Genomic DNA, 15,876 nt, shown 5'->3' on the forward strand with positions numbered 1-15,876 from the left:
TGTTACAAAACGCGCAGCTCTTCTTTGGATCTTCTCTGTGTCCTCTATAAGTTCTGTCTGGTTCGTATTCCAGACAAGCGACCAACATTCAAGTATTGACTGTTAAAAAGTATATCGGCTCAACCACTTGTTTATAGTGTAAAACACTACGATTGACGCGTTTCGGAAATCAAGCTTCCATCATTAGAATAATAAAAAGTAAAAGAACCTGTTAAAACTCGCTGAAATGGAACATGCACCAGGCACAATAAAACTGACAATGAAATTAAAACATCGTGGCTACTTCCCTTGATGCAGCCGTGTCTTCCAACGTGCATCTCCACACAGTCGTCAAAATATAAAAAAACTCTAAAAGTATTAGGAAACAAAATGGTAGGCATGTTTTTAAAATGTTTAGGAAACCAAGCACAACTGATGTGTTGATACAAACGTTGTGAATAAATTAATAAGACAGAAACAGCGCGCGAACGCAAGAGAGAATACCGCAAATAATATTACGAGAGTCACAATACCATACTTCGGTGATATTTCGCAAAAGTGACTAACATTTTCAAACCTTTTAAAGTTGATACCACTTTTCAGACCAATAATACGCTGCGGTTTAAACGAAGAAATAATTTACAGCAGGAAAGCGATAAAAATGAGAGAGCTGGGGTCTATAAAATTCAGTGTAATACGTGCAAGGCAAGCTATGTAGGCCAAAGTGGTAGGTCCTTTAAAGTACGTTACAAAGAACATAGCGATGCTTTCCGGCTTAATAATTTCGAAAAGTCAGCTGTGGCCACGCATATTTGGGAAACGGGACACCCCATGTTGGAAATAGATCAGGATCTCGTTGTTTTACATAGACAGGACAAAGGCAAAAAGCTGGATCTACTAGAACAGCTGGAAATTACGATACATAGCGTGGATAATCAGAACACACTGAATGAACAGCTAACTGGTGATACAAATAACTTTTTCAAACATTTCTCTGGTTTCTTTTAGTAACTACATTTTTAGGAATTGGCAGGATACCATCATTTCATGAGGTCCTTGGAACATGTATACGTTATCTGTTTGTGCAGACATCTCTGTTACTTCCTTGTTTACTTGCGCGTGAGCTCACTCGCGGTTCAGTGTCGTGATTGGCTACGTGGTGTGTGGTATCAACGAAGACGCACGGGCGGTTTACGACGATAGAGGAGAGAGCCATGTGGTTAGATGTTGAACACCATAGGCGACACCATTTTAGAGTTTTTTTTATGTTTTGACGACTACGTGGAGATGCACCTTGGAAGACACGGCTGCAACAAGGGAAGTAGCCGCGATGTTTTAATTTTATTATCAATTTCATTGTGCCTGGTGCATGTTCCATTTTAGCGAGTTTTAACAGGTTCTTTTACTTTTTATTATTCTGATGATGGACGCTTGACTTCCGAAACGCGTCAATCTTAGTGTTTTAAACTATAAACAAGTGGCTGAGCCGTTATATTTTTTAACAATGAACATTCACAACCACGACCTCTCATCCAGTATGGATAAAATCGAAATTCAAGTTTTGGTTGAACGAAGGTTTTGTTAGCCACCTATATCGTGTGCGCATTGCACTACCTAGGCAGTCTTCCGCCGATCTTTCTCGCATCTGCCTTAGCTGCGATTAGTTTTGTGTGGTCGTTACATTTTAAATCGCTCTGTACTCTTGTATACAGGGTAGTTATAATTCAACTTTCGATACTTTCAAGTGCTCCTTTGAAAAACGAGTGATAGTAAGACGAAGAAACTTTGCGGAAGCATTTGTAAAACACGCGAAAGAGAAATAACGAATAAATCATTGAGAGAAACACATTTCAATTTCGATAAGAGAGGGTAACATTTGTTAACTGCGTACCATGTTTACGTTCGAGGTAACTAACGTTGTTCGGTGTGCACCCATGATGGACTGGAACCGACTAGAGATACCGTTTCACAATTGTTCTCACAACTTTCGAACGGGCGGCCATCGAACGTTCAGCTGTCTTAGTTCGGCCACTGCTTGGATATCGCACATTGCGACCAGCATTTTCAGCCATAGCAACAACAGCCTCTTCAAGAATTTGTCTCGCAATTCGCATTCGGCCTCATTGCAAGATTGTACGGAACCCAAAATATGGACAATACTTTTCCAATCACTTAGGAAGAGCCCTACGCGACCTTCCTGGCAGCTGTATCCTCAACAGGTAGAAGAAGATACCCATTGAGTGAGCTGACTAGAACATGTCCGATTCTCGGTGGAATAACATACGGCATTCGTGAAGACGTACCTGGATGATGCAGCGTGAGTAGCGACACAACCCTTCTGCATCGTGTACGAACCATATTTTTCGTTCCTCTATATATATTACCTCGCTATAGGAAAGTGCAGAGACATTTGTTTTGCTTACTCAGTGCACGATGCCGTGTCGTATAAGGTAAATACAAATTACAAGGTGTACTACTTTCCTTCCGCCGTTTCTTCCCCAACATTTAGGGCTTTCATGAAACAAACTCGTTTCACATGTATCATTGAAAGTATTTTCCATAGCTGGCCACTACTTTCTCGCATCTTTCGGGCAATGTACGAATCCGGCGCCGAAAAAATTGTTCATCTTTTGAAGCGATCCACGTATCGATCCAATTTGTGACTTCTTCATGAGATCGGAAGCGTTGGTCAGCCAGGCCATGCGCCATTGATCTAAACAGGTGACAGAGGGAGAAATGTCTGGATAATACGGCGGGTGGGGTAGGACTTCCCGTTTTAACGTTTCCAAGTACGTTTTGGCCTCTTTTGCAACTTGGAGTCGAGCGTTGTCGTGCTGCAAAATCACTTTATCGTGCATATTGCTGTATTGCGGTCGTCTGTCTTTTAACGCTCTGCTCAAACGCATTAATTGCGTTCGTGAACTAGCACCTATGATTGTTTCGCTTGGTTTTAACACCTCATAGTACACGACGCCGAGCTGGTCCCACCAAATGCAGAGCATGATCTTGGAGCCGTGAATATTCATCTACATACATACTCCGCAATCCACCATACGGTGCGTGGCGGAGGGTACCTCGTACCACAACTAGCATCTTCTCTCCCTGTTCCACTCCCAAACAGAACGAGGGAAAAATGACTGCCTATATGCCTCTGTACGAGCCCTAATCTCTCTCATCTTATCTTTGCGGTCTTTCCGCGAAATGTAAGTCGGCGGCAGTAAAATTGTACTGCAGTCAGCCCCATATGCTGGTTCTCTAAATTTCCTCTAGAGACTCCCACCCGAGTTCCTGAAGCATTTCCGTAACACTCGCGTGATGATCAAACCTACCAGTAACAAATCTAGCAGCCCGCCTCTGAATTGCTTCTATGCCCTCCCTCAATCCGACCTGATAGGGATACCAAACGCTCCAGCAGTACTCAAGAATAGGTCGTACCAGTGTCTTATAAGCAGTCTCCTTTCATTGGTAGAAATGAACCGAAGACGACTATCCGTCTTCCCCACAACCGCCATTACATGCTTGTCCCTCTTCATATCGCTCTGCAATGTTACGCCCAAATATTTAATCGACGTGACTGTGTCAAGCGCTACACTACTAATGGACTATTCAAACAAACGGTTTGGCCGTCGACGTGCAAGCATGGCCGAGATATCTCCATGATTTTTTTTCGTTTAGGGTTACCGTAATGAACACATTTTTCGTCCCCGGTCACATTGCGATGAAGAAATCAGTTCCGTTTTTGCCTCTGAAGCAACGGTTCACAAACGCCGTTCAACTCCTCTTGGTTTCAGCTCACACGGGACCTACGTTCCTTCTTTCTGAATCATGCCCATAGCCTTGAGACGTTTTGAAATGGCTTGCCGTGTCACTCCCACTAATTGTGCCAATTCTTCTTGAGTTTGATGCGAGTCTTCACTCAGAAATGACTCCAATTCTGCATCTTCGAAATCATTCTCTCTTCCACCACGTCTATGACGTTAAAATCACCGTTCTTGAAGCGTTTCTAACAACCCAACCACAACAAAGGTCAAAAATTAATTATGATTGTAGCGTTGCTCACGCTGCTAAATACTGCATTTTCCGGCAACAACAAAGTTATATTATGTGGCGGGTGTCATTAGAGCACAGTTAATAAAGTCATTTCATGAAATAATGGATAAATTAGGCACTCATCTCTTCGAGTTTCCCACGCTGGTCTCGTTGTAAAATCATGGCACAATCGTCGAAAATCTAGGTGGTGATGATTCCAAGCTCGGATGCAAAGAGGCCTAGGTTTTATTCTGCGATATTGAAAAGTTTTATAGATGCGTTTCATAAACCATTCTTGAAGAGTAAACTTTTGCAAGTTAGCACAATGGTGATGTGAAAAAATAATCAGCACTCCGAATTTGAGTTACACTTCTGTTATATTACTTTTGTTGCACCATCACTTTAGAAATATGTTAACTATTTTACAGAAACACAGTAGAATATTGCTGGTATCGAGAGGTTGAGGTGAGGTGCCGCAATGGTTACGTAATTCAAGTACCATTACACGTTGAAACCACTCACGACACGTTCTTTCACTGATAGCGCCCGTACGATACGTACTTGCGAGCGTTCTATGAGACTCTGCCGCTGTTTTCTTCATATAGAAACACAACAGTAACTCCTCCTGCAAATGACGAGAATTACGCTTGTAAACTGACATTTTCAGTCGGAACAATTTAATGATGCAAACACATCTACATCTACATCTACATGATTACTCTGCAATTCACATTTAAGTGCTTGGCAGAGGGTTCATCGAACCACAATCGTACTATCTCCCTACCATATTTCGTCGGTTCTGTCCTGTAAATATCATTTCTATGCCGACGACCTCCAGCTCTACCTAAGCGTCAGACCTGAAGATGTAAACACTGCAATCGCTCAGATGAATGATGATCTGTCTTCAGTAGTGACATGGGCGAAAAACCTGGGGCTTAAACTAAATGCAAAAAAGACGCAAGTAATCTTAATAGCCCATCAGAAATTAATAAGTTCAGATTTCCGCGAACGGCTACCTCCTATTCTGCTCGACGGTACTCCAATTCCGTATCAGAAAACAGTGAAGAACTTGGGTGTAACTTTGGATGAGCATCTCAACTGGGCGGAGAATACAGTCGCAGTGTGCCGAAAGACGTCTGCTTGTCTCTATGCTCTCAAAAAGTTTCGGAGCATATTTCCACAGGACTTGAAACGCCAGCTCGTGCAAGCACTCGTTCTACCGAACCTCCACAATTGTGATGTGATTCAACAAGGCACGTGTAGTGAAAACAAAAGACGGCTAGAGCTAACCACGAATGCCTGTGTGCGTTACACCTGCAACATTCGCCGATATGATCATGTTAGTGCTTCATACTCCGAGCTAGGGTCGCTGCGGCCGGACAAATTGCGTGACTACCGCACTCTATGTCTACTCCACCGACTCCTCGTCGCGCAAGCACCCCAGTACCTTGCTTCAGAGATTAAAAACCTGCCATGCCATCATAATCGAAACACGAGGTCACTCTTATTTGGTATCCTAACAGTGCCCACTCACAAAACAAAAACTTTTGCAAACTCCTTCTCAGTTGCCGCTGTCCGCCTCTGGAACAAACTGCCCCTTACCTTCCGCAAAATTCAATCTCCTGCTGCTTTTAAGAAGAAGCTGAAGCATTTCCTACTATCATCCTGATAAAGTTCTCCACAAAACTGATGTACAAGGCCAATCCTCTCATCCGTCAAATAGCAAAGCTAGCGTCTCCTATCTTGCTCCTGAGATGCCTTCCTCTTCATCTATCTCTATTAGCCACGCAATCTTCTTTTCCTTTGTATTTCCTTAATTATGTTTCATCATGTCTCTGTATTCTTCTCCTCCCGTCACCATCAGTCTCTCTCATACTCCCTGCTGCCAGCACCCCTATCTAAAATCTGTCTCTTCAATAATGTCTAATTATAACAGTACTTGTGATCTAAGAATATAAACTCTATATGTATGTATTTTTCCAGGTGTACCTTTCAAATTGTTTATTTTACTTTTTATACTAGATGTAGTTTAACATGCCTGCTAAAACATATGAATGTAAAATAAGTAGAATGCCTGGTTAGATGTAAGAGAGGGCCTGATGGCCGTAATCTTGCCAGGTTAAATAAATAAATAAATAAATAAATAAATAAATAAATTCCACTCCCAAACAGCGCGCGGGAAGAATGAACACCTAAACCTTTCTGTTCGAGCTCTGATTTCTTTTATTTTATTCTGATGATCATTCCTACCTATGTAGGTTGGGTTCAACAAAATATTTTCGCATTCGGAAGAGAAAGTTGGTGACTGAAATTTCGTACATAAATCTCGCCGCGACGAAAAACATCTTTGCTTTAATGACTTCCATCACAACTCACGTATCATATCTGCCACACTCTCTCCCCTATTATTTGATAATACAAAACGAGCTGCCCTTTTTTGCACCCTTTCGATGTCCTCCGTCAATCCCACCTGGTAAGGATCCCTACCGCGCAGCAATATTCTAACAGAGGACGAACGAGTGTAGTGTAAGCTGTCTCTTTAGCGGACTTGTTGCATCTTCTAAGTGTCCTGCCAATGAAACGCAACCTTTGGCTCGCCTTCCCCACAATATTATCTATGTGGTCTTTCCAACTGAAGTTGTTCGTAATTTTAACACCCAGGTACTTAGTTGAATTGACAGCCTTGACAATTGTACTATTTATCGAGTAATCGAATTCCAACGGATTTCTTTTGGAACTCGTGTGGATCACCTCACACATTTCGTTATTTAGCGTCAACTGCCACCTGACGCACCATACAGCAATCTTTTCTAAATCGCTTTGCAACTGATACTGGTCTTCGGATGACCTTACTAGACGCTAATTACAGCATCATCTGCGAACAACCTAAGAGGACTGCTCAGATTGTCACCCAGGTCATTTATATAGACCAGGAACAGCAGAGGTCCCAGGACGCTTCCCTGGGGAACACCTGATATCACTTCAGTTTTACTCGATGATTTGCCGTCTATTACTACGAACTGCGACCTTCCTGACAGGAATTCACGAATCCAGTCGCACAACTGAGACGATACCCCATAGGCCCGCAGCTTGATTAGAAGTCGCTTGTGAGGAACGGTGTCAAAAGCTTTCCGGAAATCCAGAAATACGGAATCAACCTGAGATCCCCTGTCGATAGCGGCCATTACTTCGTGCGAATAAAGAGCTAGCTGCGTTGCACAAGAACGATGTTTTCTGAAACCATGCTGATTACGTATCAATAGATCGTTCCCCCCGAGGGAATCGACTAACGTTTGAATGAGGTTATGTTGACTGAGCTGCAAGCTAACTGCCTGACGTCTGCGATCTGTTTCTTTCTACCGCTACTTACCCTTATCGCCGCCTATCGGCAAACAGCGGAACCAAAGTTGTACACCTTTTACAAATATATGTCACAAAATTTAAAAAAAAAGACAGCCAAATGGTAAGGCGACCGCTCACGATAAACGGGATCCCAGGTTCGAGTCCCGGTCCGGTACAAATTTTGTTTGTCGTCATTCCATTCTACAGCTGACGGTTGTGAAAACATTTAATAAAACAGGTTCAGTATAAGTGGCTTACCTCGCGGACGGTGGCTGCGACAGCAGGGTCGCCGCCGTAGGCAGAGGGCTGGCCGGTAGGTTGAAGGGCAAAGGGCGTGGCGGTTCGCTCTCTGGGCGGTGGTTGCGTGGGATGGCCGTTGGCGGCGGTGCCGTCGTGCTGCAACACCCAGCCCATCAGCGGAGTACGAAACCCCTCGATGAGCGTCTTTTTCATGCATTTATGTAACTTTATCCCTTCCTTTCTCCTCATGTCGCCCATATGAAAACAACCTTATCGATCCTTACAATTTTGATAATTTACACTACTGGCTATTAAAATTGCTACACCAAGAAGATATGCAGATGATAAACGCGTATTCACTGGACAAATATATTGTACTAGCACTGACATGTGATTACAGTTCCACGCAATTTGGGTGCATAGACCCTGAAAAATCAGTACCCAGAACAACCACCTGTGGCCGTAATAACGGCCTTGATACGTCTGGGCATTGAGTCAGACACAGCTTGGACGGCGTGTACAGGTACAGCTGCCCATGCAGCTTCAACACGATACCACAGTTCATCGAGAGTAGTGGCTGGCGTATTGTGACGAGCTAGTTGCTCGGCCACCATTGACCAGACGTTTTCAATTGGTGAGAGATCTGGAGAATGTGCTGGCCAGGGCAGCAGTCGAACATTTTCTGTGTACAGAAAGGCCCGTACAGGACATGCAATATGCGGTCGTGCATTATCCTGCTGAAATGTAGGATTTCGCTGGGGTCGAATGAAGGGTAGAGCCACGGTTCGTAACACACCTGAAATGTAACGTCAGTGCGAGCAAGAGGTGACCGAGACGTGTAACCAGTGGCACCCCATACCATCACGCCGGGTGTTACGCCAGTATGGCGATGTGGAATACACGCTTCCAATGTGTGTTCACCGCAATGTCGCCAAACACAGATGCGACCATCGTGGTGCTGTAAACACAACCTGGATTCATCCGAAAAATGACGTTTTGCCATTCGTGCACCCAGGTTCGTCGTCCAGTACACCATCGCAGGCGCTCCTGTCTGTGATGCAGCGTCAAGGGTAACCGCAGCCACGGTCTCCGAGCTGATAGTCCGTGCTGATGCAAACGTCGTCGAACTGTTCGTGCAGATGGTTGTTGTCTTGCAAACGTCCCCATCTGTTGACTCAGGGATCGAGACGTGGCTGCACGATCCTTTACAGCCGTGCGGATAAGATGCCTGTCATCTCGACTGCTAGTGATACGAGGCCTTTGGGATCCAGCACGGCGTTCCGTATTACCCTCCTGAACCCACCGATACCATATTCTGCTAACAGTCATTGGATCTCGACCAACGCGAGCAGCAATGTCGCGATACGATAAACCGCAATCGCGATAGGCTACAATCCGACGTTTATCAAAGTCGGAAACGTGATGGTACGCATTTCTCCTCCTTACACGGGGCATCACAACAACGTTTCACCAGGCAACGCCGGTCAACTGCTGTCTGTGTATGAGAAATCGGTTGGAAACTTTCCTCATGTCAGCACGTCGTAGGTGTCGCCACCGGCGCCAACCTTGTGTGAATGCTCTGAAAAGCTAATCATTTGCATATCACAGCATCTTCTTCCTGTCGGTTAAATTTCGCGTCTGTAGCACGTCAACTTCATGATGTAGCAATTTTAATGGTTAGTAGTGTACTTATGGGACACTGAAGTAACACAAAATTAGTTTTACACCTCTGTCCGGATTTTACAAGCACAGAAATTTAAAATGTGCTTCAGTACTACAATGTGGTTCTTCTGGCTTCCTCATGTGAGAATGGAGACAGTTTATAGCATATTTCTCCATGATACGTCTCCTCACACCAGAGTTTATGTGCCCATTTTACAAGTAGGATAATTTTGAACCCCTGTACCCCGGAAATATAGCTATGCAAAGAAAATTTTCAGGTTTTTTAAAATCAGAGTTTTAGAAATAGATCTTAAAATTTCAGCCGTTTGTAGTTCAGAGCCGTCTTTGAATCCGCAGCTCTGTTATGGTACGAAAAAATGGTAAAAAGTTTTTAGTGGTTTTCTAAGGAATCGCCCATGAGCTAATTGTACCTGTATTGTGTAGCAATTTGGCCCGAGCCTTCATCTACGGAAATCTATCTCCGAAACTTCTTGACGGGCTGCTTTGAAATTTATATTAAAGAAGTACGTACCTAATGACATATTTATAAATATATGTCGTTAAGTATACATATATATAAAATTTTTGAGACGTTTTTGTAGCAATGTTTCCCTATTTTTAAATTTATAATAAAATATATACTAAACATATTAAAATAAAAACACACATTTATTCCAATGCAACGCTGAATCAAAATTTCAAAGACTTCGATCAAAAACTTTCGGAGATTTGCTAATAGGTACATTTATAGTTGCTACATAGAGACAAATGTAGGTGTTCATTTCTTCATAATCTCAAATCTCCGAAAGTACTTCACGGATTACTTGATACAACATTGTATTCCAATACTCACGTGTTTTTATACACCCTCTTGAACGCCATCTGATATACATGTAATATACATATAATAAAAGGAGAATGTCATAAAAAGGTAAATGTTGGTTTGTTCGAAATCGTTATGTCTCATAGTTCTCGACAGATTGCTTCGAAATTTGGACAAATCATTGAATGCTAATACGGGCGTGTTTTGAGGTACATAGTTTTTTCAGTATACGTATATTTTTAAATTTTTGATATGAAGGTGTGAATCTTACACTGAAAGCGTTGTTTAAGAAAGATTTTTTCGAAGTGCCCATCGTAAAAGGGTGCAATAGGGGTTGAAGCGCTTCATTGGAAAAGGAAGGCAATTTTAAAGTTAGACTTAGAAAAATTGGTATTTGGTTTCTCAGTCAGAACTAAGGAAATATGTGTTTCATCATTTTTGTAAATTTAAACCGATGGGGTAAAATGGTGGATGAAAGATTTTTTTTAAAATATCACTATTAAAAGAACTGTTTTTAAAGGTACGTCTATGAACATTGGTATTTGATTTCTCGGTTACAAATGTGTTTCTTCAATTTTAACCTCTAAGGGAGTGGAAAAGGAGATGAGATTTTTCGTGAAAATATTTTATTATGTACCCACTTTAAAAGCAAAATAGATGCAAATTTAAATTTGGCTTCTGAGTTACAAATAAAAAAGTGCGTTTGACTGTTCTTGGAAATTCAGCCCCTAAGGGGGCGAAATAAGGTCAGACTGACTCCATGACGCATCATACATCAGGCAAAACCGCGAAGGATAAAAACTTGTAGATTGGGGATGGTGTGGATTTATACTGCAGGCATTGCTTAAGGAGGAATTGTACGAAATTCCACTCCTAAGGGGGTGAAATAGGGGATGAAAGGCTTTTTGAAAGTATGTCGGTATTCAGGGAATATGGAAGCTGGAACTACGAAAATTAGTATTTGGTTTCTCAGTCAAAATATAAAAAACACGTGTTTCAACGTTTTTGGAAATTCAGCCACCAAGGGGTAAAAAAGTAGGTAAAAATTTTTTTAAGATAAATAATTACTAAAGAGCTGGGAAAAAATTTTTAAGGTTACGTATGTGACACTTGGTATTTGATTTCTCAGTTAGAAATAAAAAACATACGTGTTTCAGTGTTTCTGGGAATTCAACTCCCAGGGGAGTGCAGTAGAAGATGTAAATTTTTAAGAAAATATTTAATTAGATATTAAAATTTTAAAGCTTAATTTATGAAAATTGGTATTTCACTTCTCGGTTAGATGGCTCAAATGGTTCAACTGGCTCTGAGCTCTGTGGGACTCAACATCTAGGTCATCAGTCCCCTAGAACTTAGAACTACTTAAACCTAACTATCCTAAGGACATCCACACACATCCATGCCCGAGGCAGGATTCGAGCCAGACTGAAGCGCCTAGAACCGCTTGGCAACCACGGCCGGCTCTCGGTTAGATCTAAAGAAGTATTTGTTAGGAGATGAAAGTTGCTACGGAACTATCTCCACAAGGACGCAAAAGGCATGATTAACTTTGAACTGCAGCTACCAGAATCCGTTTCTGGCCAGGAGTACACTTTAAAAGGCAATGGTCTAAATTAGCGTGAAAAACTTGGAAGGTGTTGCAGTTTTTGAACAACATGAAAACTCTATTAAATAAAAATAAAAAAAAATCTGCAGGCCATACAGTTTGCGTGAGCTGTCGCTAAGCTAGATCTTCATATCCGAGAATGTACAAATAATAACCGGTAGCCTGATTGAGTGGGCCCGAGTCATGCTAAGAGAAACACCCTCACAACATCATTGAACAACATCCTAAGAATTGAAAATGAAAAAATTAAGTTTCTGGTTAGAGATTCGACCTGATGGCACTCGCATTAACGTTCTGAACGTTCTCCGTTGCGCCAACTGATAGCTAGAAGCCAGCGCTAAGTAACTGGCTCATGCCTTGTCCGATGCCCACCAAAAATGCTGTTCTTTCTAAACGCTTGGCCTTCTAGATCTCCCGCATCTGTTACTCTTGTTTTGCAGCCAACACATGGTGTGTCGTGGGGCGATCACTCTGTTTTTAAATAATTGAAACGCCACGATCGCTTCAACATCGTTTACTAGATGACCGATTTCAGCACTCTGAAGGTGCCATCATCGGATCTGTGAAGGTGTAACATAACGGGTTTGAGAGAGGGCTTACATGAGTTAACTACACTCCTGGAAATTGAAATAAGAACACCGTGAATTCATTGTCCCAGGAAGGGGAAACTTTATTGACACATTCCTGGGGTCACATACATCACATGATCACACTGACAGAACCACAGGCACATAGACACAGGCAACAGAGCATGCACAATGTCGGCACTAGTACAGTGTATATCCACCTTTCGCAGCAATGCAGGCTGCTATTCTCCCATGGAGACGATCGTAGAGATGCTGGATGTAGTCCTGTGGAACGGCTTGCCATGCCATTTCCACCTGGCGCCTCAGTTGGACCAGCGTTCGTGCTGGACGTGCAGACCGCGTGAGACGACGCTTCATCCAGTCCCAAACATGCTCAATGGGGGACAGATCCGGAGATCTTGCTGGCCAGGGTAGTTGACTTACACCTTCTAGAGCACGTTGGGTGGCACGGGATACATGCGGACGTGCATTGTCCTGTTGGAACAGCAAGTTCCCTTGCCGGTCTAGGAATGGTAGAACGATGGGATCGATGACGGTTTGGATGTACCGTGCACTATTCAGTGTCCCCTCGACGATCACCAGTGGTGTACGGCCAGTGTACGAGATCGCTCCCCACACCATGATGCCGGGTGTTGGCCCTGTGTGCCTCGGTCGTATGCAGTCCTGATTGTGGCGCTCACCTGCAAGGCGCCAAACACGCATACGACCATCATTGGTACCAAGGCAGAAGCGACTCTCATCGCTGAAGACGACACGTCTCCATTCGTCCCTCCATTCACGCCTGTCGCGACACCACTGGAGGCGGACTGCACGATGTTGGGCCGTGAGCGGAAGACGGCCTAACGGTGTGCGGGACCGTAGCCCAGCTTCATGGAGACGGTTGCGAATGGTCCTCGCCGATACCCCAGGAGCAACAGTGTCCCTAATTTGCTGGGAAGTGGCGGTGCGGTCCCCTGCGGCACTGCGTAGGATCCTACGGTCTTGGCGTGCATCCGTGCGTCGCTGCGGTCCGGTCCCAGGTCGACGGGCACGTGCACCTTCCGCCGACCACTGGCGACAACATCGATGTAGTGTGGAGACCTCACGCCCCACGTGTTGAGCAATTCGGCGGTACGTCCACCCGGCCTCCCGCATGCCCACTACACGCCCTCGCTCAAAGTCCGTCAACTGCACATACGGTTCACGTCCACGCTGTCGCGGCATGCTACCAGTGTTAAAGACTGTGATGGAGCTCCGTGTGCCACGGCAAACTGGCTGACACTGACGGCGGCGGTGCACAAATGCTGCGCAGCTAGCGCCATTCGACGGCCAACACCGCGGTTCCTGGTGTGTCCGCTGTGCCGTGCGTGTGATCATTGCTTGTACAGCCCTCTCGCAGTGTCCGGAGCAAGTATGGTGGGTCTGACACACCGGTGTCAATGTGTTCTTTTTTCCATTTCCAGGAGTGTATATACATTACAACCATTACTGAACCACGTACGTGAAACGTGGATTAACATTTATAAAACCATATGGACATCGTGGCATACGAGGCGGACGTCCGCAACGACCAAGCACAACGATCAAGAACGAACAAAAAAAAAAAAAATGAGTAGGTTCACTCTCCTGCAACAAGAATTTTATATTCCGCCACGGTAGGTCAGCGTGTTCGCTTAGAGGGTTAGCTGCCCTCTGTAATAAAAAAACTGATTTAATCGATCAACAACCAACTTAAACGGATGTCTTACGACGTCCGCCCCGAGCAGATGCAACGAACAAAAGCGAACAAAAAAAATGAGATTAAAAAAAAAAGATGGATAGAGCGTCTACCGTATAAGCAGGAGATCCCGGGTTCGAGTCCCGGTCGGGGCGCACATTTTCATCTGTCCTCGTTGACGTATGTCAACGCCTGTAAGCAGCTAGGGGTGTTTATTTCATTGTAATTACATATTATAATTTAGAAAATAAACAATTTTTTTCAGCCTTCAGTTGCAAGGCTGAAAAAAAAAAGAAAAAAAAATGTTTATTTTCTATACATATACGGTTGCTGACGCGCTGCATGATGTTAAAGATATTATAATTTACCTTTATTCATATAAGGACGTCAGGAATATGCACACAGAAACCTGTTCATAACACGACTTAGGCACAACGTGACGAGCGATAAAAACATGTATAGTGGGCTTTACCTGTCTAGGCACTATGGTCTTAGGTATTGTAAGCGCTAAAAAAAGAACATATTCACTTGCTATAAAGCAGGGGCGGGCAAACGTTGCACGCGGCTCATGAGCACACAGCGCTGCACGTGTGCTGCTCGCGTGCAATCGTCGACAGAGGCAGTGGCGACAGCCGGCAGCTTGCTGCAGTATAGAGCCAGGCTAAGCTGCGGACGTTGATGCGTAGAGATCACTACGTAGTGGACGTTGTATTTCAATAACCGGAAAATCCAGAGTGAATCAAGGAAACGGAGAATTGGAGATTTGCTATCTTTTAAAAAGGAATGGGAGAATCATTTTTTCCTCTGTGCAAAAACGTGAAAATTGGAAATGTATAATATGTGACAGTATTCTGGCTGGTCAGCGGAAGTTTAATATTGAACGCCATTATAATAAATTTCAGTATTTTGCCGTTCTTGGTGCAATAAAAGAGGAATTTCTCAAGCGATTTGGGGATATATCTTACTTATCACAAGGTTTTGAATAGTTCTCGAGACAATCTGCTGTTTCTGTAGATGATATTCATCCCAGTTTGCAAATGGAATTAATAGATCTACAGCGTAATTCTCGTCTGAGAGACAGGTTCCTTTTGGCAAGACGTGTAATAGATTTTTATCACGACTTTCCACAGCAAGAGTTTCCTCGTCTCCATCGTGAAGCCATGAAGATAATGTCAATGTTTCGCTCGACATACGTTTGTGAGAGATTTTTTCCTGTTATGAAAGTCTCGGTTAAGAGCAAACATCAGTAATGAAAATTTACGTAACTGTTTGCGTTTGTCTGTATGTAGAAATTTTGTTGCAGACATTAAACGTATTGTAAACTCCACCTGTGATAAGTAAATAAAACGTATCGTAGGTAATAGGTACTCTTTCAAACCACGATTACTTTCAAGCACTCCTACTAACCTTGTTCCTTCATTCAATAAAGCAGGCCAGGAAACAAGACGCATTACAAAGGAAGAAGCGTTGAGACGGTATGGCGGGGAGGGGAGAGGAGCGGGTGGCCAGTTTGCCCCTGTGTGCACGCAGAACACCTGTTAACTGCACACGTGCATGTGCACCGCACACGTGCAGAATTCCTGCCCGCCCCTGCTATAAAGTGTCTCACCATCTATACATTCGTTATGAGCAAGGTACGAATCAACTACGAAAAGCTGCATGGGCACATGGAATTAAGGAATGCCAGGTCAGAAGCAAACCGAAGGGCACAGGAATAGGGGGGAAATGACATGCCAAGCCTTGCATGTAGTATAAATTTGGACGAAAGTGGTGATGACAGGTAGGTGCGGTCCCCCAGTAAGCCTCATATCACTCAACGTATTCAGTATTCTGTCTCATCCTTTTTTTTTCTTATTCGTCCTCTGTGATTTAATCTGCATTTCCTGCCTACTTTGCCCAAAGCATCACTACG

The 15,876-nt window shown here is 43.6% G+C and overlaps 1 protein-coding gene across 1 annotated transcript in view; it reads right to left on the minus strand.

Moving 5' to 3' along the window:
• The window catches only part of LOC126214984 (putative mediator of RNA polymerase II transcription subunit 12), a 137,384-nt gene that overhangs the window by 67,782 nt on the left and 53,726 nt on the right, over positions 1-15,876 (minus strand). Inside the window, exon 4 of the mRNA XM_049941615.1 lies at positions 7,609-7,746. Within this exon, the coding sequence (XP_049797572.1) occupies positions 7,609-7,746 (138 nt within the window). The remainder of the gene's footprint in view (positions 1-7,608; positions 7,747-15,876) is intronic.

Source organism: Schistocerca nitens, chromosome 12, assembly GCF_023898315.1.
Source record: "Schistocerca nitens isolate TAMUIC-IGC-003100 chromosome 12, iqSchNite1.1, whole genome shotgun sequence".
Classification (NCBI taxonomy): Eukaryota; Metazoa; Arthropoda; class Insecta; order Orthoptera; family Acrididae; genus Schistocerca; species Schistocerca nitens.